At 45.1% G+C, this 24,827-nt stretch overlaps 1 protein-coding gene across 1 annotated transcript in view; it reads right to left on the minus strand.

Moving 5' to 3' along the window:
* The window catches only part of PRKN (parkin RBR E3 ubiquitin protein ligase), a 750,081-nt gene that overhangs the window by 439,772 nt on the left and 285,482 nt on the right, over nucleotides 1-24,827 (minus strand). The window contains exon 6 of the mRNA XM_056853313.1: nucleotides 1,838-1,953. Within this exon, the coding sequence (XP_056709291.1) occupies nucleotides 1,838-1,953 (116 nt within the window). The remainder of the gene's footprint in view (nucleotides 1-1,837; nucleotides 1,954-24,827) is intronic.

The raw sequence follows: 24,827 nt of genomic DNA on the forward strand, positions 1-24,827 counted from the left end.
TAGAGTCCAAACAGATGGCTTTTACTGATCAAATAGGCATACAGTGCAAACGAATAAAATGACAGCTATGAAAGGCTCACTAGCTGGGAGATATTATAAGGCAGGAAAGGCGGGAGATTACACACAGGAATACAGTTTCCCAGGAGCTGAGTTCCCAGGCTTAGGCATGCGACCTTGGGGGGCAGACAATACAGCACAGAGACAGAGGCAATAACGAAACCGAGATAGCAGCCTGACACCAAGGGAGAGGTACCCCGAAAAGTTTGGGAACCACTGGTTTAGAAGTACTGAGGCACTTACCTTATTTTTGGTTGGCTTCCATGGGTTTCAAAGAGCACCTCTAACTTTTGATGAAATTAGCACGTTTTGCACAAATATTTGCTCTCATCCTCCTTTGGGGCTCCCAGGCCTTGGTCCCCTTTGCCCACATTGCTGGTTTTGACAATCATGCTATGTCTGAAGGGCTGCTGTCACAAAGAACTTGCAACTATCAAAACCATGTTGGGCTGTCACAGCCAAGTGGATTAAATGGTAGTGTAGGGCAAGGAGGTCAAAGACTGTGAGAACAAAGAAGGAGAAGGAAAATGGGGCGAAGGAGTAGCAGAAGTGTGGGGGGGAAAGGGACAGAAAGTGAACAGTGCCGAAACTATGTGAATGTTCAGCAATGAATTTCTTTTCAGTAAGCTGCTCTGCTGCACTTAATTTGTCACTTTTGAAGCAAATACCAAAATAGAGAATATTCAGTACAATTTAAATGGATGCCATAAATGGTAACCAAGAAGGCTGAAAAAATGCTGAATACCAGAATGACCACTTAAGGGTTACATGGGATAAATTAACAAAAATTTATACATTACAAGTTGTAAAAAATTTCCATTAAAACCAAATGTGTTCTGGCCAATAGGCCTTCCTCAGTAGTACAAATACACACCATAAAGTAAAATCGTTTAAAATACAAAATACATAATTTCTATCAACCTTTTGGTTTTCCTGATCTTTCTGAGTTGATGTTTTTCTTCTCCTTTGTATAATAAGCCTTTGCTCCACTGAGAATATGTTCTTAATTAGATTTTATATATATATATATATATATATATATATATATATATATATACTTAGCACTTAAACAGGGTTCTATCCCACCACTGTTCCACTGAAGGAAGAGGGTGGACAGGCATTGTTATCCAATTTCCTTTCTCATAGCAGTCACCTGATCACAAGTGCTTTTGTCTGTCAGAGTCCCCCTAGCAATTCATTTTCAGTAGTCACACAATACACCCTGACCTGGATGGCCCAGGCCAGCCTGATCTCGTCAGATCTCAGAAGCTAAGCAGGGTCAGCCCTGGTTAGTATTTGGATGGGAGATCACCAAGGAATACTAGGGTTGCTGTGCAGAGGAAGGCACTGGCAAACCACTTCTGTTAGTCTCTTGCCATGAAAACCCCAAAAAAGGGCTCGCCATAAGTCGCTGCGACTTGACGGCACTTTACACACACACACAGTCACACAATACAATCCCTTAACCTTTAGAGAGTTCAAAAACCATCACTGTAGATTAGCTTAATGATCTTCAAGTAGCAGATATGAGCTAGAGTCTTAAGAACATTTTCCTGGGAGCAAACCCATTGAATAAATGGGACTTAATTCTGAGTAGACCTGCCTAGGATTACTCCCATAGCACAGTGACTTCTGCTAGTAAAAGAGAAACCACTTTTTGGGAAACCTGTTTCATATTCCACAGTAAAACAAAACAAAAGATTAAAAAAATAAAGATTCAAATGCCATCCCCCCCATGCAAAGGTCTCTGTATCACCTGCCATTCTTTAAAATGACTTACCGAACATCTGTACAGGTTATACATGAGATGCACCGACTATTTGTTGTAATGAGGTTCAACGCCACAGATGTCTCACTGTCAGAGGTTGGGTGTGCTGCACATTTAAAGTAGAATTCCTGCAGTATTAAAGGAGATAAAAGGAAGATTATGTACCTCCACTTCATGTCCTCTCTTTATCTTAGTCTAAGTGAAGTTTGAGGCAGAATATAAATCACTACTGCCAGAAAAAGAGAGGATACTCATTAGGGGTGTTTTAGAAAGAATGCCACACACTATCTTTCTACAAGGTATATATTTTGTTCACTAGACATCTTAAGGAAGTATATCAACTTGCATAGATTCTATGCTGTTTCAGGGGAGGGGTAATTATCTAGAAACACAAAGGCTATTATTCTGGCCCCACAAGGAGTGATCCATGTCTGGAAATTTCATTTTAAATGTGGATTTCCCAGTGCATAAATTAGAAGCTACTATTGGGATTGAAGATTTGCTCATATCTATGTGCTCACTGAAATAAAACCTTGGAAGAGTGAGTCTAGTAGCACCTTAAAGACTAACAAAATTTCTGGCAGGGTATGAGCTTTCATGAGTCATAGCTCACTTCAGTTCAAACCCTGCCAGAAATTTTGTTAGTCTTTAAGGTGCTACTAGACTCTTGGGCTATTTATGCATGGGCCCTAACAGACTCTTCTAAGGAGGTAGATCTCGATGGGTAGCCGTGTTAGTCTGTCTGTAGCAGTAGAAAAGAGAAAAGCCATTTATGCATGGGAGGCTTTGCTTTGGATTTGCCACTCTCTAGATGCACATTTATCCCATCCAAAGTCTCAAAACTCTGCACGGGGGCTTATTTTTGAGTTTTGAGACTTTGGATGGGATAAATGTGCATCTAGAGAGTGGCAAATCCAAAGCAAAGCCTCCCATGCATAAATGCCCTTTCTCTTTTCTACTGCTACAGACAGACTAACACGGCTACCCATCGAGATCTACCTCCTTAGAAGAGTCTGTTAGGGCCAGGCCAGGGCTATATCCAAATCCAGCTGAGCTCAATCGTCCTGAAGTCTGGAAGATGGGTACTGATAGATACAAAGTAGATAAAGGATGTGTGCATTTTGCTAAGAAAAGTGGATATAATAGCATCCCAAGTGTGTCAAGAAATTAAGAAACAGCCAGAAGATATACAACTCTTACATTACTATATGAGTAAAATGGTACATCGTTGACATCCACAGCAAAATGGTACATCGTTGACATCCACAGCAAAATTATCTTTAAACTATGATAAGGTCAAGATACCGTGGTATAATCTCATAACGAAATAGGAAGAATGAAACTAAACTGTGCAAACGAGAAGTGAAATGTTGCATGTCAAAAGGTCAACAGACAAGAAATTTGTATGCCCATTTTATAAGTACTGCAGAGGAGAAAAAACAACCACATTTCTTTCCCGAGAGAGGGTGTTGAAATGACCACAGGAACATGGCAACAGAATGAAAGTAACACAGCTAAAGAGTGTGCCCCTTGAGAGCTTCTGTGCAGAAAAATATGAAGTACAAAACAACTCGCAGAGCTGTAAACCCAGCAGAAGTGTCTACCTCTATACGCATGACAAACAGTGAGCAGAGCCTATAAATATCCCATTCCCAGCAACAGAAAACAGAGAGGACAGACAGAACACAGTGTGTTGCACGCAATAAGGAATACAATTTCCTTGATGAGAGGCCTTCGGTTTTGTTTTTTGGGGATCTACTTCCCAGTCGCCATGCTGCTTCCCAACAGCCAAATAATTTACAGTTGCTGAAGTTGGGAATGCAGCTGCTGGACATAATTTGAGCCTGTTCACGTAAATCAGGCACTTGCAAAATTTGTCAAACCTGTAGATAGCCAGAGAACAATGCAAGGAAACCTCATCACTTTCTTTGTCTCGATGGCCTGCACACCCCGCTGGCTGCGCTATTCCTTATGCTTGTATCACAAACAAGTGGGAGCCAGATGAGAGGATTGTGGGCAAACTGGGACTTGGATATAAGCACTGGCTGGCCTGTTTGACAGGACAAGGTGCTTAGATGAAAACACCAAGGTGGGAAGTTGCCCTTGGGTGCATGTGTGCCTTCCCCCCCCCCCCATTTTGGACTAGATCAACATTTGGATAGGCATCACCAATACGGTTGCCAGCCTCCAGGTACCAGCTGGAGGTCTGCTATTACAACGGATCTCCAGCCGATAGAGATCAGTTCACCTGGAGATCAGTTTACCGCTTTGGCAATTGGACTCCATGGCATTGAAGGCCCTCCCCAAACCCCGCCCTCCTTAGGCTCTGCCCCCAAAACCTCCCGCCGGTGGCGAAGAGGGACCTGGCAACCCTAATCACCAAGGTCAATATTCTATATTAACATCAGAGAAATGCCTACAAGGGTTCGTGCTTGAAACTCTACTTCTTCAAACTTACTATTGTTTTATACTCTCATAGTTTCCGCGAATTACCAAACACTTTTGTTTGCCACTGGAAAGCTGCTGTCCTGTCAAATAGGCCATGCTTCTTCTCCTGAAACCACCACAGCTGGGCAAACTGCTACTTTATTTATTCCCTTTCCGCTCAACTAGAATGCATCTCAACATTCTTCACTGTTTCTTTATTGGATTTGGATGGGATGCACTACCATTTCGGCTGGAAAGGAAAGTCAGGGTTCTTCTTTTTTTAAAAGTATGCTTCAATGACGTGTTGAACATTCTTAGCCTGTATGCAGTTATTACAATCTGCAAACCAAATATAGGGAGCTAAATTTAATTCCAATTTGTAAAATACAAAATGAAGGCCCATGAGGGATAGCGAGAGAGGGGTAAGGCTCAGAATAAATTATTAGGAAATTACCATAGCAAAAAAGCAGAACTCTGCTGACATTTGGGGATAGATGAATTGCTACCTACCAACCTAGCCCTGAAACTCAGCATCCTAGCAGTACTGTACAGTTACCCAGACTGGTGTGGTTTGAATTAGAAGAGGAGGAAGCTGCCCATTGAACACTGGGTCATACAATGTAAGATGGTCATTTAACTTTCCATAGTGCCCTTCTGACATTAGAGGGGGAAGAGAACTGAGGTTGGGGAATGTTGTTAGGGGCAGAAAAAGCATTTTGTGTTCCTTTGTTAATGGATAAGGTTGCCAGGTCCCTCTTGGCAACCAGCAGGAGCTTTGTGGGGGCAGGGCTCGGGATGACGATCTGTGCACCCAGCGTGATGACATCACTTCCAGGTTGATGCAAAAGTGCTGGCATCATGCTTGGGATGCTCTAGCACTGACCCCCAAAACTCTATGGTTTTCATAGAATTTTTTGGGAAGAGTGCTAGAGCATCACCTAGCTTCCACATCAACCCGGAAGTGATGTCATCACCCAGGGCATGTAGCTCGCCCCCCCTCCCATGGCCTGCTTCTGCCCACTGACCAGCTGAGGGTCGGCAGCCACCCAGTGAATTTGTGGGCAATTGCAACCCTATTAATGGAGGGGGCTAGCTCTCAGGTCTTCTCTATGGTTGGACCCATTTTTTTGGAACACTCTTCCCAGACTAAGAGTGCTGGGACAACTCCCTTGCAGGTTTTAGGCATCTAGCTGAGATCTTCATTTTTGGGAGGGTAGGCCCAGGCTAGCCTGATCTCGTCAGATCTCAGAAGCTAAGCAGGGTCAGCCCTGGTTAGTATTTGGATGGGAGACCACCAAGGAATACCAGGGTTGCTGTGCAGAGGAAGGCACTGGCAAACCATCTCTGTTAGTATCTTGCCATGAAAACCTCAAAAAAGGAGTTGCCATAAGTCGGCTGCGACTTGACGGCACTTTACACACACACACACACACACACACACACACACACACACACATATACAGTTTCATAGATTCATGATTATTTTGGTTTTACCTTGCTGTCTAAAACCTGTTCTATGTACATTTTATTGTCTTTCGTGACAGATTTGAGGATAAGATTTTGGTACTTTACATACTTGGGATTATGTTCCACTCAAATCAGTGGGACTCTCTTCTAAGGAGATGTGCATGGGATCAGACTGCATATTTCTCAGCTACTATATCCACCCTTAGGCCAGGCCTCATGTCTCTCTGCGTTGCTGAGGTTGGTTTTGAGAAGCTGCCAAACAGGTGGTGGTGGAGGCCTGTGAGGCAACAGCAGCAGTAAGTGGGAGGGAGCTGTCGGGCAGCAGCAGTTGACAGAGGGGCATGGGGACACCTACTGGGTAGTGGTGGCTGGGCCTGCTGAAGGAACTGATGCTGTTCATTGGGCCACCCCTCTAGGGTTTCCAGCTCCAGGTTGGGAAATACCTGCAGATTTTGGGGGCGGAGCCCGAGGAGGGCGGGGTTTAGAGAGGACTCTATGGACTTAAATGCCATAGAGTCCAATTACCAAAGTGGCCATTTTCTCCAGGTGAACTGATCTCTGTCGACTGGAGATCAGTTGTAATAGCGGGAGATCTCCAGCTACTACCTGGAGGTGGCAACCCTACACTCCTCACATGTAGCATCATACAGCACAGTACAAGATCTCCCATCTTGTACTACACTATAGTATGCTATACATACTGTTTGTCAGTCCCCTTCTGGGCAGCTGAACAGCCTGCTGAAGGGTCAGCTCCCTGCTTGTGACCACCAGCAGGCAAAGAATGACCAAGCCAGCACATGTTCGAGCCTCCTTATCTTCATCTCCAAAACCACTGCTCTGCCTCGAACAATGAAGCAGGCATTTTGCCCCACTCTGCTACACACAGCATTTGCTTACACTGCAAAGAGCCCACCAAATTAATCATAAAGTCAACTCGTTTTATGATCTAAGACCATTTTGCCCGTACTTTTAATGGTTTTTTTAATGGGTTGAGCACACCCATGTAATTTAAGATCTGCACAGGGAAGTATTTCATATATGCTGTTTTAAGGATTACACAATTTGGTCCTCTTAAAAAACAATTTTGTGATTTTGTTCTTTATTGTAATTTCCTTTTCCCACCATACCTGTCTTTGTGGTTGTAATTTAAAATCTGAAAATATATAGCATTGTCATTCTTGTACATTACTGCTTGCCATCAACAAAGCATAATAATGTGAAAATACATCTGTTCCAGCAGAACTATGCTTATACTTTGAAATCCTTTCGTAGAATGGGCACAAGGGCTTTCATTAACTCAGTGTTAGTGGCAGATCAGAAACTAAAAGAATCCTTTGTGCCTGAAGAAGACCGGCAGCCAAAATTCACTAAACCTTTACCTTACCCTTACCCTGTTTTTAGACTTTGCTGAATTTCACTGGATTGTAGTTAGTTCAAGCCAGATACCATTTAGTATGGGGGTCTGGGATTATGCTGCAAACTCAATAATTTCTCAAATAATCTTTAGACAATAAAGAAAGCAGTCATCCATTCATGTGGAGGATAGAATAATCATTGGGACTGAGATAAGAGATGATCCCACATACTGTGGGGTTCCCTCAAACCAAAAACATTGAGTTCATCAGCTTTTCCTCCCCTGCCCATCATTCGTTATCATGCAGGAGGAGAAACATATGGACCATAATCTATCAGGACTGAGCAGGGAAGTGTCAACAAAAAGTTATACTGCATTGTAGAATGGATTAGGAGAGGATGTCAGCATTCTGCCTTTTGACCTAGCCATGCCTCAGTGGTAGTGCACATACTCTGCATGTGGATCGTCCCAGGTTCAATCCCTGGCATCCCCATGCAAAGTGTCTCAGGTAGCAGGTGCTGAGAAAGATCTTTCTCTGTGTGAGACCTTGCAGGGCTGCTATATGTCAAAGAACATGATGCTGTACTAGATGGGCCAGCGTAAGACTCGGTATAGTACGGTTACATATGTTCATAGGTTTGTACAGTCAAACATTGAGATGAGACAAATCAAGAAAACAATGATGCCCATTTTAGTAACTATCAAGAACAGGGGTCCTATGCCAGTGTGGAACTGAAAATTAAGAAAGCCAGACCATCTCTTCACCACTCCCATCCCCCAAAGGAACACTGCTCTCTCAGTGCCTTTATTAGGAGACTTCTGGCTGCCTTGTAAAAGTTGGCTACCCAAGGTTGGGTAGAAAGAAAAAAATATATATGTATATAAATACTGAAAATATAATTTATTAGAAAAGCTATGTAAAGGTTAAAAATATATTAAAAAATTAAAATAGCAGAATGGCATTTCCCTAGGGTTGATCTCTGTAACCACATACCAAACGTGTTTCGGCCTATTGGGCCTTCATCAGTGGTTAATTAAAACCCATGTTAAGCCTGCACACATTTACAAAAATAAATACATATACAAACAGTTCAAACCCAACCAGGCATGTGTATAGGTTGTCTGAAAAGATAGAATAATAATGGGTTAGTTTCTATCTATTTAAGAGCCCATTATATGTCTTGAAAGAGATGTTCGAAATATACTTACAAAATCTATTACCATTTTTCAAACATCTGTCCATTTTTCAAAATAAGTATTTTTCAAACATCTCTTTCAAGACTTACCGTATATACCCGTGTATAAGCTGACCAACGTATAAGCCAAGATGCCTAATTTCTCCCCAAAAATGGGGGAAAATTAGGCACCCGCGTATAAGACGAGGGTCGGCTTATAACCCCTCCCCCCCCAGCAGGCTTACCTGGTGCGCAGGCAGGTGGCGGCGCCCCCCCCCCCCCGCGGCCCAGGACGCCCCGCAGGCCACTCCTAGGCTGCTCCAGGCCCGGCGAAGGCGGCGGTGGGCCCCCCCGCAGCCCAGGAGGCCCCCCCAGGCCGGGGGGAGCCCCGCACGCCAGGCAGGGGGGGCGGTGCGGCCCTGCAGTAGCCGCAGGAGGCCCTCCCAGGCCGGGGGGAGCCACGCACGCCAGGTGGGGGTGGCGGCGCAGTCCTGCAGCAGCCGCAGGAGGCCATCCCAGGCCGGGAGGAGCCGGGCGCACCCGGAGGCGATGGCGGCGTGGCCCTGCAGCGGCCGCAGGAGGCCCCCCCCGGGCGCTCCTGGCCGGGGGGAACCGCACGGGCCTGGCGGCAATGGCGGCGGTGGTAAGTTCCCCCCTCCCTCCCTCCCTCCCCTCCCCTACAGTATTGACCCGCATATAAGCCGAGGCCGGCTTTTTCAGCCCTTTTTTTGGGCTGAAAAACTCGGCTTATATGCGAGTATATACGGTATATAATGGGCTCTTAAATAGATAGAAACTTTTAAATATATTTTTAACCTTCACATAGCGCTTCTAATAAATTATATTTTCAGTATTTATACACACACACACACACACTTTCTACCCAACCTTGGGTACCCAGCTTCTGTTTTCAGGCTGGGTTTTATTCCCCTCTTTGTTCTTCCACTGCCTTGTAAAAAGTGCAACCAAGAGAAACAGAGACTGAAGTAATGAAAGAAACCAGAACAAAATGAAAGAAAGTCATGCTTTTTCACATGCCTGAAGTAATGTCATTGTGTCGCTGCAACGTGGGGACACTCTAGTATTTGGACAAAATATCTATGGTTGAAGCCATTTTTACTATAGAGTTTTTGCCCAAATACCAGAGCATCCTGCATTGCTGGCAATGCAAAGGCATCACTTCCAGTGTGGACCAAAAATGACATCACTGTGTCATTGGCAAACATCACTGAGATGCTGGGCTAGGCCTCCCCCACTGCTGGTAAGCCCTCCCACTGGCCAGCTCATCAGTGGCAGGGGATCTTCCACCCCTTGCAGGGGCCTAGCAACACTACTTTAGATAGGGAATTTGTTAGGTTTTCATATTAATTACAGTAACTACAAAACACCCATTTTTTTGTAATTATTGTAATTAATAATGAAAGAAACACACAAGTCTGCTATTTAATTTATCCAGGCAGCATTGCCCTCACTGAAGTAGCACTGTGTATCTTTAGGGATGTCATCCTGTAGGTAAAGCTGATTGGCCGTATCACATCACTGTCATGGTCTCTGTCAAATTGTGGGGTAAGATTAGCCACTATTTTGTCCCCATTTACTGTTACTGCCACAATCTCTTTCATGAGTTGCCCAAGACCAACTCCATAGGGTGTTGCTCAACAGCATGCCAAGAGGCCAGGCAGGTGGGTCAGGACTTGTGCAGCCTTTCTCAAGTTAAACAAACTTTATTTCTGCAAGGCACAAACTCAGAGTACTACAAAAGGACCGGATCTAGGTTCACTAAGTAAAATAAACAAAAGGACAATTGCTAACTAAAGTACTTACAATCCATGTTACATCTGATCTTTGGTAGTTACAGGATGCCCCTGTCACTGGTGCATCTACAACCCTCTCTAGCATCATTCTCCTCTGCCATCCTTCATGGTGAAGCACAGTCAAACACACTCAATTACAGATCCAAGAGGTGCTCCCAAGAGTCGTCAAACAAAGGAGCAGCTCCCCTTTTTAGACTCCACCCCATAAGTACTCCAGGGCCTTCACCCAATCTGGTTACCAAGTGTTGGGGCTCAAGACCACCAAACCTGGACCTCCAATCAAAAGCTGTTAACATATCAAAGGACTAGTGTGTTATCCTCCCAGTTGGAAAAGAGTGCTCTGTCCAGGAATAGCACCTCCTCCCCTTCTTCCCAGCCACAGCCACGCCTGGGCTTTTCCGTCACCGTAATTGTCACAGAATCGCTTGTCCCTCTGCCCCTTGTCTCATCACAATCACTGTAATGATGAAGCAGGCTATTTTTTTTTAAAGGACATCAAAGTTGCTACCCTTTAAGATTACGAACGGCAGCAATGTGGCCTGGAAAATGTAATTTTTGCAGAAACTTTTCAGCCACTGACAGCATCTTTCTTTCTTGCATTTGTCTCAGCGTGTAGAAGCACATCAAGGGAAATGAGTAGGGCTGTGTATATCGATACATCAAAGTAAAAAAAAACACCAAAAAATACCTTTTCAGTATTTTCTGGGTTTTTTTTTAATCAGCATGAAAAAAGGCAGCAATAAAGGGAGGCGAATAAGCGGATCCTGAATAATGCCGATTTTTTTGCATTATTTGGCCCCACCCCATTTTCCCCTCCCTCCCCCCCCCATATTTACCTGCCTCTGAATGAATTCCATGCCACCTCAATTCTCCAGAGCCCAGAGAATTGGGGCACCATGGTATTCCTTTAGATCTGTGCTGTGGGCCTTCTCCAGGCCCCAGCTGCGGCACGGATCTAAATGAAATCCACGCTGTCCTGATTCTCCAGAGCCCAGGGAATCAGGGTAGCATAGATTTCTCTCCAATCCTGTTTTCGGGTTTGGGTATTTCAAGGGTTTGGGTTTATTAACCTGGATTTTTTTTTTGAATTGGGTTTTCTGGATTTTTCAAAAATTTCCAGATTTGATAAACTTGAACCCGACAAATACTGATAATTTTTTTTTTGCACACTCCTAGAAATGAGACTTAAACTTCCTCATTTGGAGCTTCCTATTTCCATGGGAGACACCTTCCAAACACCCACCCAACACGTTATAAACCATAAACATATATTTATTTCTTATTCAATTAATAAAGCATATCCACATTTTCCAGGTTTTCATATTTAAATAATCTTTGCTGCACAGACTGAAGGACTGGCAATGCAGCAATAGACGTCCAAATTTGGAAAAATGCCATTTATGAGTTGTAAAAAAAAAAGGTAAAGGTCCCCTGTGCAAGCACCGGGTCACATCTGACCCATGGGGTGATGTCACATCTCAACATTTTCTAGGCAGTCTTTGTGTACCGGGCGGTTTGCCAGTGCCTTCCCCAGTCATCTTCCCTTTACCCCCCAGCAAGCTGGGCACTCATTTTACCAACCTCGGAAGGATGGAAGGCTGAGTCAACCTTGAGCCGGGTACCTGAAACCAACTTCCGTCGAGATCGAACTCAGGTCGTGAGCAGAGCTTGGACTGCAGTACTGCAGCTTACCACTCTGTGCCATGGAATGGAAAGGGGGGGAAGCTGTAAGTCAGATCTGCTACAATATTACATAACAAGCCATGTTAATATTGCTGTTCACTGTGTCGGTCTTTGAGCTTACTCAAAATGTTTCCAGACAAACACATAACCAGACATTCTTAGGTCCCTATGAATCACAAACGAGACTCATTGTAACCATCAACAAAAAGATTTGAAAAATGCAAGGAAAATGTGAATGTCTCCAATATCTGCTTTCCGTCTGTGTACTGACTGACTGAACCCACTGCCCTTTTCAGAATGCCTCCGGCTACAAGGAAGAAAGGCCTGCTATTCATGATAAAAAGCTCTTTGGGCTCTCGCTCCTTTGCCAATTCTTCATCAAGGCTGTCCAGTTCCAGTATTCTTGGTCTCAGTTAATATATCAACTCTGAACTTTGCAGGAGAGGGAGAGAGAGAGAGAGAGAGAGAAGATGGGGGAAGGGATTAAAACATTTCTAAAGATATTTTTGAATGAGGTGTTAGGCCAAGGGAGAAAAGTTATAATTCTGTGTGTAATTTTTCCATACTTCAGTTCCCCAACACTGTTATGAAAATTGCATGAACTATGCATGCAGCTTGGACTAAGATTAGAAATGGCTCAAAAGAAGCTATTTAGTAGGGTTGCCAATTTCCAGGTACTATCTGGGGATCTCCTACTATTACTACTGATCTCCAGCTGATAGAGATTAGTTCACCTGGAGAAAATGGTTGCTTTGGCCATTGGACTCTATAGCATTGAAGTCCCTCCTCTCCCCAAACCCAGCCCTCCTCAGGCTCTGCCACCCAAACCTCCCACTGGTGGCAAAGAGGGACCCGGCAACCCTACCATTTCGGGATCTCCGAAGTGATACCCTAGAGGTGCAGAAGAGGGAGCCATTTCTCAGTAACACAGAAAACAGAGTTTCACTTACCTGTAACTGTTTTTCATCTGGTGGTCTTCTATGCAGGCACACATTGGGACTGCACAGGCGCAGGCCAGCCACGGATAAGGTTTGTCAGCTTCTAGCAAAATTGAAAGTGAGAGTGCTCCCCTCGGGGCATGTAGCCTTCCCGCCCAATGGTCACATGACCAGGGGGAGGGAGCACTCTCCCCTCCAGTTCTCCAACCTGCCGCCACGGAACCACCCACGTGTATTGCGGAGAGGTCCCACAGCGGGGAAGGAGGAAGAGATGTGTGCCTGCATAGAAGACCACCAGATGAACAACAGTTACAGGTAAGTGAAACTGTTTTCATCTGTGTGGCTTCTATGCAGTCCCACATTGGGAGAGTAGCAAGCTCGGTTGCCCGATGGTGGGTGTGGGACAGTCACAGAAACAATGACTGCAGGACGGCACGTCCCACTGCTGCCTCTCTAGATGAATCCACGTTGACCGCATAGTGCTTCATGAAAGTAGAAGGGGTCAACGATGTCGCCGCTCGACAGATGTCTCGGAGGTCAATTTTAGACGAAAAGGCGACGGAGGCAGTGTAAGCTCTTGTGGAGTGTGCCTTGATCGTGTCTGGGAAATCCACGTGTGTTCTCTCATAAGACAGTCTAATGGCTGAGGTAATCCACCTGGAGAGGGTCTGCTGGGAGGCTTGGTGACCCTTAAGGTGGACGCTACAGCAATAACATATTAATGTTTTCCCTGCAAACAAGGTTCTTTGTAATAAGAAGGGAGGGCCCTCCGTACATTTAAAAGTATAGAGCCCTCTCCACATCGGAAGAAGGGGTCGGCAATAACACAGGTAAGATGATACCTTGTGTAGAAAGAAAGCTCGGGTTTCAACACCACTTAATCAGTGTGAAACTTAGTAAACGGTGAGGAACGACAAAGAGCCGCTAAATCTCTGACACGACTGGCCAAGGTGATTGTGATCAGACAGGCAGTCTCATAGGATAGCAAAGAGAGGCCCCCGGTGGCCAAAGGCTCAAACGGTGTTTCATGAGTTGGGACAACATGAAGGGAAAGCTCCACTGAGGAACAGGTGGAGATACCTGGGGATAGAGGTTGATATGTCCCCGTAAAAAAACTTCTGTGAGTCTGGGTGTGAAAAAAGAAACACAGAAAAGAGAGTCCAACTCAGCGTGAAGGGCCGAACAGTAGTCGAGGGATTGAACAGTCCAGCATCGTTAAACATACGAGGTAGTCAAAAATTGACAACAGGAGAGAAGCAGCTCCGGACAAACCACTGTCAGCAGCCCACAGGGAAAAATGTTTCCGCTTGGCATCAAGAAAAACGTCTCATGGACAACTTAATGGGGTGCAGCAGCATCTGAGCCACCCTATCTGACCATAGATTACATAGAATTCTCCATGCTGATAGCTTGATTCTGGAAGGAATGTGAGAAATATCTTGAGGAGGAACAGTACTCCCTTGAGTCAGGGGCATTAGAATCGTGAACTGAGATCTCCTGGGCCGGATGGTGCCACCAGGATGCCACTTGTCCTGTCTGTCCAGATCTTGGCCAGAACCTTGCCTAGCAAGGGGAAGGGGGGGATTGACCAAGTCATTTGGAATGCGTCCCCCATGGAGCCTGGGCTCTCCCCCGCTCTGGAGCACAATTGAGGACACGCTGAATTGTGCTGAGTCACAAGAGATACATTTGCGGGGTGCCCCAGATTAGGAAGAGATAACGGAGACAACGTGTGTCTGCAGTGAGTTTGTGACAATCGTCAGGAGGATAACTTACGAAGTCTACGAGAATGTTACTCGTACCTGCGATGTGAATGGCAGTGACAGTGGAGCCATGTGTTATGGCCAGTCCCAGACTGGAATGGCTTCTGTGCACAGCAAGCGGACCTTGTGCCGCCCTGTTTATGCTGGGCGGTGCTGTCCATTGTGACCTGAACATGTCGATCCTCGAGGACCCCTGCAAAGGAACAGAGAGCAAGCCTAATAGAATGAAGCTAAAGAAAGTTAATGTGCAGGGTAGACTCTTGAGAAGGCCATACACCATGGGCCTTAAGAGCCGTACAATGAGCTCCCCATCCTGATAAGGAGGCATCAGGTGAGCCTGTGGAGCAGGTGTTTGAAAAGGCAACACCGGCCAAGAGGACCACCAGTCCAAAGAGACAATAACCAATGTAGGGATAGACAGCTTTTTGTATTGAGAGTCAATGTTCAGTTGAAATGCTGTCAAAAAACCGAGTGTGCAAGGGGAGCATCCGCAGACGAGCAAAGGCAACATCTGCAGTGGAGAAAGCCATGAGTCTCAAGTAGTGAATTTTAGGGGTTGTCAGGAACCTTTTCTAGAACAGGTTAACTAACTTTCAAATGGAGCGTATTCCCTGTATTAGAAGGTAAGCTCTAGCTGTGGCCAAGTGCAGGTGGGTACCATGAATCTATGGCCTTAGAAGAGGTCAATGTAGGGCGGTTGAGAGATGGGCTAGGACCCTTCCTGGGTCTAGATGTGCCCAAAAACTCCCTATCCTGCTGGGCAGAAATGAGATTGGAGGTGGAAGGTACCTTGGTACCTGTATAGGCTGGATGGTTGAGACTGGCTACCAAAGTCTCTTGGCTATAAGCTGGCACAGTGGGGGCGATGCCCGGTTATCCTTCTTGAGACGATCAAGAAAGGCATCATTTAATCGCTGGAGAGCGAGATGCCCTCAAAGGGTGGGTTCCCAATACGCGACAGAGGTGCCCTCAAGGGCAAGGTGCTAGATACACGACCGAGTGTCATACGGAAAGGTGGACTGGTTAAGTCATGCATGCCTCCGAAGGACTATGGACGAGGCCATGACCTTGCTGGAAGGGTCCGCAACGTGAGGAACCGCAATAAACTGCTGTCTGTCGAGGGTCATGTTTATGCTCCAAGCAGTTTAATCTGATGGGCGTTGATCCTCTGGTAGGATACTAATTTGAGATGAAATTCCATCCCAGAGGGCATATTAGTATCTGGCCATGATTGCCATGAAATAGAAATGTGAAGGCCAATGGCACTGGAAGTATAAACTTTCCTGGGTAAAGCATCCAGTCTGCGTCCCTCCCGGTTTAGGGGCAAGAAATGTGAACATGATCTATATTTGCCCAACAGGGCTTTGACCACAATAGAATTTGGGACAGGCTACTGGTACGGAAAATCACCATCCTCACGGCGGATCTTGTAAAGGTTCTCAACTCTTCTGGTGAAGAGGGAACCAAAAATGGCTTGGTCCAATTAGAATCGACAACCTCCAAATGCTTGTAATCATTGGAAGGACCACAGGACCTGCCTCTGAGGAATGCAATATACCCATGATGGTCGTCATCCGAGACGTCAGGGAGGGAATATATAATAGAACCTTAGCCAGACGGATCAATTCTACATATAATCTCACATCCCCCGGAGGGGATGTGATTTAGTATCCCCAGCAATGTCCCCAGGTGAGGGTTGCGAGGTGCGGAATTCCGAGTCAGAGACCTGAGTAGCCGTCGCATCGGACTCAGAATGGACCATATCCTTTAATGTAGAAGGAGACCTTGGTTGGAAGAATCTCCAGGGGGAGTCTTAGCCTCAGCAATGTACGGTTCCAAGAAGGCTCTCGGCGCCGAGAGTCATCGCGCTGTTGCTGGTAATGCCAATGCCAAGGGTGATGGCAACAGTCAACACAGTGCCTATGTCAGAAGCAGCAAGGTGACCGACTCTGATGACTGCAGGATCGTGTAGAGGACGAGCTGCTCTGACGGGTCCCTCTACGCCGCCTGGACCCAGAGTAAGAGGTCAACAAGTGACGAACTGGATTGGTGAGAATGTTGGTGCCAAGAACGTAGGCGTCGAGAACGTAGGTGCCGAGAACGTAGGCGCCGAGAACGTAGGCGCCGAGAAACAGATCGGCTCCATGATGTGGAGCAACTTCCAAGGGATGACCGGCGTCGATGACCGGATGCGACAGGCGGAGGGGTCTCGATCGATGCTGAGAAATTGTTCAGCGCCAAGAGTGTGAACGGCTCCAGGCATTCGACATCAGCGTCGATGACCGGCCCTGACAGGCGGAGGGGTCTCGATCGGTGCCGAGAAATTGTTCGGCGCTGAGAGTGTGAACAGCCCCGGGCGTCCGAACAGCTGCTAGCAGTTCGTTGGGACCCGGAATGGGGCTTAGAGGCCAAATGATGGGTTGACGCCGAAGGGCTACGTGATCCAGACTGGCGATGAGAACCGGATCCACCTCCGCAGCGGTGCCGATTTCTCCGCCAGCAGGGGCAGGAGGATTTGGCATAATGGAGACAGCCCCATACCTAGACTCCGCGCTGACTTCGACAGTCAGAAGAGGCTTGTCCGGAGTCGGAATAGCAACACCCTTATGCGGCTGCAAAAGGAATTGACAGCGGAGCTGTTGCCCATCCTGGGATCCGCTCTGAACAGGAGCAGAGGGGGTAACCAGGGCATCCTGGGACCCGCTCTGAACAGGCAGAGGGGTTAACCAGGGAATCATGAGACGTATCCTCAAGCTCCGTAGACGTCGTTGTTCAGCGCCAAGAGACATCGACGACGATGGATGACAGATGCTGAGGTGAGTTAGATGTCGATCGGTACAGAGATGGTGCAGGCGCGAGTCAGCGCCGAGGCGACTCCACGCTCCGAATGACGGGGGCAAGAAAACTTGGCTGGTTTAATGAGGGTTTTCACCGCTTAGAGGGCCGAAGGATTTGTCTCGCCCAGACGTACCTCCGATGTTTTGCCGAGTTTCCCGACGGGGAATTTTCTTCAAGGTGGAAGCTTTTGAGGTAACCTCGCCGAGGACTCCATGTAAAGGCAATCAGTCCAAGTCTTCAATGCCCTCTGAGTGATCTAGCACAGCTCTTACATGAGGAAGGCAGTTTTTTGTGACAATCGGACTTAGTTATTTCTTGAAGAGAGGAGCCTTCATAGACTCCACAATGAAGAGAAGCTAAAGACACGTTCTCTCTCCGTGGCGTCAGAAAGAGAACTGGAGGAGAGAGTGCTCGCTCCCCCTGGGTCATGTGACCGTTGGGCGGGAAGGCTACATGCCCCGAGGGAGGGAGAGCACTCTCACTTTCGATTTTGCTAGAAGCTGACAAATCTTATCCGTGGCTGGCCTGCGCCTGCGCAGTCCCAATGTGGGACTGCATAGAAGCCACGCAGATGAACATGCTTTACATGACTGAGATCTTATGTTCAGCCCTTGGTGTATTCAGTTAAATAATTTGGTGAGGAGGGAGAACAAAAATAAACAAAACTCTGCCTCATGCTCAGCCGCCAGTCAGAATAAACACTACTTGGCTAACAGGCTTACGATCTGAAACATTTTAAGGCAGCTTCATATGTTTATATGTCCCCATGCTCATGAAGTCAGGTTTTGATCCTCAAGTATGTGGCAGCTTTAAGGGCATTGGATCACAAGGACAGACTTGCTGGAAGATATTGGAAAAGTCATGGAAGAAAGGGGAAGATGAAGAAGACTGAAGGATTTGAGCTGCAACACTGAAATAAGAATTGGAGAGTCAATGAATCTTACATCTTCAAAAGAATCAAGCAACGTCTCCTTGATGTCTTTTTGTATGCCAATAAAGGTTAATGAAATGAAATGAATGAATAAGAATTGGAGAGGTGAGGACATGCCCATAAAGCCGGGGGGGGGGGAGTTTAAGGAGAAATTTTTGTTTTGCTTTTTTAAAAAAACTTAAAAGGCCTTGACTATTCTGTCCTTTTGGAGACCTGGATACAAATCTTTGCGGTCCCTATGAGACAACACCTACTAAGGCACTTATACATTATTTATTATTGATACAGGTCACCGAAGAAGCCATATGCGAAACGTGGTCCCGATCTAGACAACACGTCTGACATCTTTTTTCTTGTGGCTTTGTTCCAATAACTGCATCCTAAAAAGAATTTGAAAGATTCAAAAAAATTCTAATATCAAATGATACCTTAATTGGTTGATTACTTGAACTTACCTGTTGAATCAGGATCTTTGGCATCCTCTTGATAAGTCATGTTTATTGGATTGTTATTGTAAATTTTGTATCTGTTTGTACTCCCTTTGTATATGCTGTAGGAGTGGTTCTGTGCTTCAATAAAACAAGGCCAAAAAAAAGTCTTGACTTGATTATATATCCAGTTGTGTTTTTTTTACCAATGATATCTGTTCAGTGTAAAGTGACAGGTAAGTTTATTATAATATATTCACCCACAGGTCCTCCTGCAACAAACAAATTTCTCTAATCCAAGAGATTTTTCTCAATTGAACGTTAAAAACCAGCGGCAAATTTAGAATACCTGAAAATCAGTCATGATATCTGTTCAGTGTAAAGTGACAGGTAAGTTTATTATAATATATTCACCCACAGGTCCCCCTGCAACAAACAACAAGTCAAGGAAACAATTATCTTCCATTTAAAATGTCGAGATAATGAAGGTGTGCGTGTGTATATAAGGAGTGATGATAGGTGCCAAAGTTCAGAATTGGGTTCAGAAATAAATTTCTCCAGCTCAGCAAGCCTAAGCCTATTATGAACCAGAAAAAATACTTCCCAAAAATTTTGGCTCATTGGAATTCCACTCAAGCACTCCTACCTTCCTGCCACTCTTCTATGAACACTGAAGCCCCCCCCCCCCCCGCAAAAAAACAACAGCCCCTGAAAGTTGGGAGACGCTCTTGAATGGGTATGTCATGGGGGCTGGATCAGAACTAGATCTTGCTTGGATTCTTGCACAGCAGCACTAAAGGTCTAATGAAGCGTCTTCCTGATTGCAAGGGGGAAAGGGAAGGGATCATGGCGGGGGGGGGAATTCATGGTGAAGAGAATGAGAGGTCTCCAACCACAGTAACACTCCTAGCTTTATTAATTTATAGAATGCTTTTCCTATTTGCTCAAAGTGGTTTAAAACAAACAAAAACCCTGAAACAACCCAAAATGATCCATAAATCGACACACAATAGTAGGCTTAAAAGTCCAAACAGAGCCAATAGGACATTCAGAAGCAGCAGTTGGCATACCCAAAGGGTACCCTAAACAAGATGGTTTCACAATGGTATCATTAGGAAAGCTGTGGGCCTGAACTTCAGAATTGGGAAATAAATATTTCTACAGAGCCTATTCCACATCAAACCAGGGTGGGGGGTCCCCCCTCATTAATAAAGATGGAGGCTGGATGGTCGGAAAACCAGCAATCCTATAGAGTTAGCTGGGCTACACTGCAATATTTTCTCCAGGGCTGCAGCCAAATTTTAAATCAGCATCTGACATTAATTTGATGAGGAATTGTCACTCACATATGCAATAATAAGACATTAATTGCAACACTATCCTTTTTCTTTAAAAAAGACTATGTACAGAACATACATATCCATTGGCTGCCTCACAAAAATCAATAATTTACTTTCTATTACTACTTTGTGCCACATTCTAAGCATAACAAACACAAATTTAAGGATTAAAAATTAATTAGCAACATTTGTACAAAATGAATATTAATTACAGAAGATAGAAGTTATAACATCTGGTCTCTGGAGATAATGACAAATCTAACTACTTCACGAAACATCCATGGATTACATACATGGTATTTCATTATAAACTATTTCCCTCGTGACTTATGAAGAGTCACGTAGGAAACAAAATAGTCCAAATTCACTGGGAACTGCATAGCAAATAACAGCTAACTCCTCCAAAAGAAACCCCAATTCGTGTCAATTAATATCTAAATCTTACAATTTAATGAAACAGCACATCTCTGAAGTGAACAGAAGAGCACACTGTCCATACATATACATCTGAAAGTGGGCTGAAGCTGAAGGTCATTCACTCTGTGATGTGCATGGAACTCACATTAAACTATCCTTAAGAATCGGTTCTTGTAGGTTATCCGGGCTGTGTGACCGTGGTCTTTCCTGACGTTTCGCCAGCAGCTGTGGCAGGCATCTTCAGAGGAGACACTGTCCTTCAGTGTTACTCCTCTGAAGATGCCTGCCACAGCTGCTGGCGAAACGTCAGGAAAGAAAATACCAAGACCACGGTCACACAGCCCGGATAACCGACAAGAACTCTGACGGTCAAAGCCTTCGACAATATCTTTAAGAATGGTTAACCCAACTAACCAACAAAGGATGCAAATAGGCAGAAAGGCAAGTGCTTTTGCAGTCGCGAGGAAAAGTTCTCTTTTTAACAGTGCAACCCTAAGAACACTTTCCCAGGAGTAAAAAGGTAAAGGTCCCCTGTGCAAGCACCAGGTCATTCCTGACCCATGGGGTGACGTCACATCCCGACGTTTCCTAGGCAGACTTTGTTTATGGGGTGGCTTGCCAGTGCCTTCCCCAGTCATCTTCCCTTTACCCCCAGCAAGCTGGGTACTCATTTTACCCACCTCGGAAGGATGGAAGGCTGAGTCAAGCCCCATCAAATAGGTTTGACTGGATTCTGAGTACACCTGCTGAGGATTGTACTTTAGGACTCCAACTTTAAATAATAATAATAATAATAATAATAATAATAAGGAGGAGGAGGAGGAGGAGGACAATTATTTCTAATGAGGTGAGGAGAATGGACCAGAACCAGGCCCCAAGTTTCATTAAAATCAACATATAATAGTGCTCATATACTATGCATGAGTGAATGAAAAGGCAAACATCTTGTGAAAGCTCTAAAATGTAAAAGAACAGTTCAAAACTGTCATTTCAAAATTTACTAGCATTTTCCATAAGGTGATTTATATTTTATGAAAGGCAGAATTGGTTCCCCCCTCCCCCCCGCGTTATATCATGAAATGAATTTAGATTCTCTAAAAAGTTTTTGTTTTAATGGAAAACTAATGTACTTTCCCAAGTTTTATTTCTTGAAGTATAACCAGGAGTTACCGGACTTGAAGAAAAACTGCCTTGCTGTGACAGAATATTTCCTTTGTACAACGGATCACTGAGGCCCTAATCCTGAAAGCGTTAACACAATCAGCAATTCTGGGGAGAAAGGTCCCACTAAATAGCTTTATAATTTTATACTGGGATTCTTTGAACAGTTCAAATGCATAGCGTCAAAACCGTAAATGCAGTAGGCCGCTTATATTTTAGTAAGAATTTCTTTAGAACGGATGAGCTTATTTGCTCTGCTGAAACTCACAGTATCAGCTTCCTGTGTGATTGCTTGAGATATTTTTTTCTTCCGTCACACACACCAAGATCCTCTCGCAGCAACCAAATCCTTCTTCCTGAAACCTTTGGCTGTTATTGAATGAGACAGCAGTCTTGAGAAAATCACAGCTAACCTTTCCAGTTGCTTGAGTCTTTATTTTTTTGAAAGACAAGTGTTAGCTTTTATAGTAAATAACCATCTCGTGTGAAAATTCGAGGAGGGGCGAGCAGCAGCAAATGCACACATCTATATGTTCAGTCCCTGCTCAGAACAAATAATATTTCCATGCAACAAATAATATTTGCTCACAATCTATATGTTCATCTATATGTTCAGTCCCTGCTCAGAACAAATAATATGTCCATGCAACTGCACACAAAATAAAACAGGCTTTGTCTCTGACAGCTGTGGCTACCAATGTTGTGAACAAAACACCAACATTAGGTCAGCTGCTAGACAGTTATCACTATTTACCATAAAACCTCTCATGGGGCAATTAAAAACTGAAGCGCTCAAACAGAAAAAAAGCATTCCGGAAGTAGGGTTGCCAGGTGCCCGGTGGTGGCGGGCAAACCCCCAGCAATTCGCCCCTCTGCCTGCCGACCACCTGAGTGTTGGCGGGCAAACGTGCACGCGCACACACAAGGCACGTCCGGTTTACAACCAGAAGTGGCGCCTCGTGAGGGGCCTTTTCCTCTTAGTTTGAGTGGTAAAGGGCCACTTCCGGTTGTAAAGGCGACACTTCCGGTTGTAAACTGGAAGTGATGCGCACGCGCGCACAATCCCAACCACAGCCCCATAGCCTCCCGCCGGAGGAGAGAGGGGACCTGGCAGCCCTATCCGGAAGATCTCCCAAACAAAGAAAGATAGTCCTAATGGACATTCTTAATTACTTAAGAAGTGATGTTTTCCAAATATACCGGGAAACAATTTAATGCTATGTATGCAACTTTAGATTTACAAACAGTAGCAGTGAAGTCCAAAGCAGAGAAACTGATGTCCTGAGAGTAGACCTGAAAACAGGAACCGCTAAAGAGGCCGCAAAAGTTTGCATAGAGAGATGTAAAGCTATGGATGACACCTAGCTTTACATCTTTCTATCAAAATCCGCTGGTGATGCAGTAGAAGTCCTAAGATGCTGCTTGTCTGCTGTGGTCAAATGGCTGGAAACAAATAAATGGAAACTGAAAAAGACAAGATGGAACTGCTGTTGATTGCGCTTCCCCCTTTCAATGGGGTTCAGCTAACACGTGCAGACACATTGAAGAGCCTTGAGGTTATACTGGACCCAGCATTACTGCTGCAGAAGTAGGTTAATACAGCTGCAACAAAATGCTGACTTCCAACAAAGTCGAGCTCAAATGATGCCCCTCCTACCTTGACTCAGCCGACCTGGATGCAGGTCAGGGTAACATCGAGACTAGATGACTGAAATGCACTCTATTTAGGTCTCCCCACCAAAATCAATGTGGAGACTCCAGTTAGTTCAAAATGCCAAATTTGGGTTATTATTGGGAGATAGGCAGAAGATGCACATCACTCCCATTCTAAGGGTTGCCAACCTCCAGGTGCCACCTGGAGATCTCCCACTATTACAATTGATCTCCAGACGACCAAGATCAGTCCAGCTGGAGAAAGTGGCTGCTTTGGAGGGTGGAGTGTATGGCATTATACCATGCCGAGGTCCCTCCCCTCCCCAAACCCTGCCCTCCCCAGGCTCCACCCCCAATATCTCAAGGTATTTCCCAACCCAGAGCTGGCAACCCTACCCATTCTGCAGTCACTCCATCGGGTGCCCATCAATTACTGGGCTCAGTTCAAGGAATTCTGTCACATACAAAGCCCTCCATGGCCTTGGTCGCTGACATCTGCAGGACCACCTCTCTCCCTATGCTCCGCCACAACACCTTCGCTCATCCCAGCAGGGCCAGCTGCAGGAGCCATTCTGGAAATGGGCAAAATCGATAACCATCCATATTCATGCATTCTCTGCTGTGGTCCCCACTTTATGGAATGGCCTCCCTGATGAGGTTAGGAAAGCTCCCACTCTCCTGACTTTCTGCAAACTATGCCAAACAGATTTATTTCAGAGGGCTTTTTTGTATAGGCAAATAGGACTGTACTGTAATGAAATGGTCAGAAAGTTGCATTGGTAAAGGGAATGGGATTCTGGCTTAGACTAGTGTATTGCTACCTATCACTGTAAGTATGCTCCAGACTAGGTAGTGCTACACCACTTAACATATTATGTTTGAAAGCTCATGCTTTGTTTCAGCCCTGTTTCAGATTTTGGTTTGTTTTCAGATTTCTATAGTCCAGAGCCCATTGTATTGTTCATTGGATGTCCCATCATGTTGATGATACTTGACTTATACTATGTAATCTGCCCTGAGTCTCAGCAAGAAAGGCAGACTATAAATAACCAAATAATAATTAATAAATACCAAATTATAATAATAATAGCATTTGCCCATCTCAGTCTCTTTTGGGATTGGATGAGTAGGGTTGCCTACCTCCAGGTATTACAACAAAATAATCATCACACAGGCTCAAATATACAACAGAAAAATTACACAAACTGCATATATACAGAAACAGTATCTATTAAAGCACAAAGGTGTATAAATAAATGGTACACCACCGATATTAGAATCACAAACGTGACCTCCAGTGTCCCTATGCCAAACCAGAAAGTCCAGCCAGGCTCCTGTGCAAAAGGCGTAGCGAAGAATATGCGCCGTTCCAACAGCATGGCTACAGCAAATACTTGGAGTCACATGGTGGGGGTGGGCTGGCAAGCCGCCACCTGGAGAACCTGGAGGGGACTCCAACTGGCCTCGTAAAGAATTTGAATGGGGGAGCAACAAAGCAACGAAGCAAAGGAACACCAAAGGCACCTCGAACGTGCGGTCTAGATCAAACGTCACGTTTTGCTCAAGGCTTCATCAGCCATAATAATAACTCATTCCAGTCCATGAAAGGTTCA

Source organism: Euleptes europaea, chromosome 7 (assembly GCF_029931775.1).
Source record: "Euleptes europaea isolate rEulEur1 chromosome 7, rEulEur1.hap1, whole genome shotgun sequence".
Lineage (NCBI taxonomy): Eukaryota > Metazoa > Chordata > Lepidosauria > Squamata > Sphaerodactylidae > Euleptes > Euleptes europaea.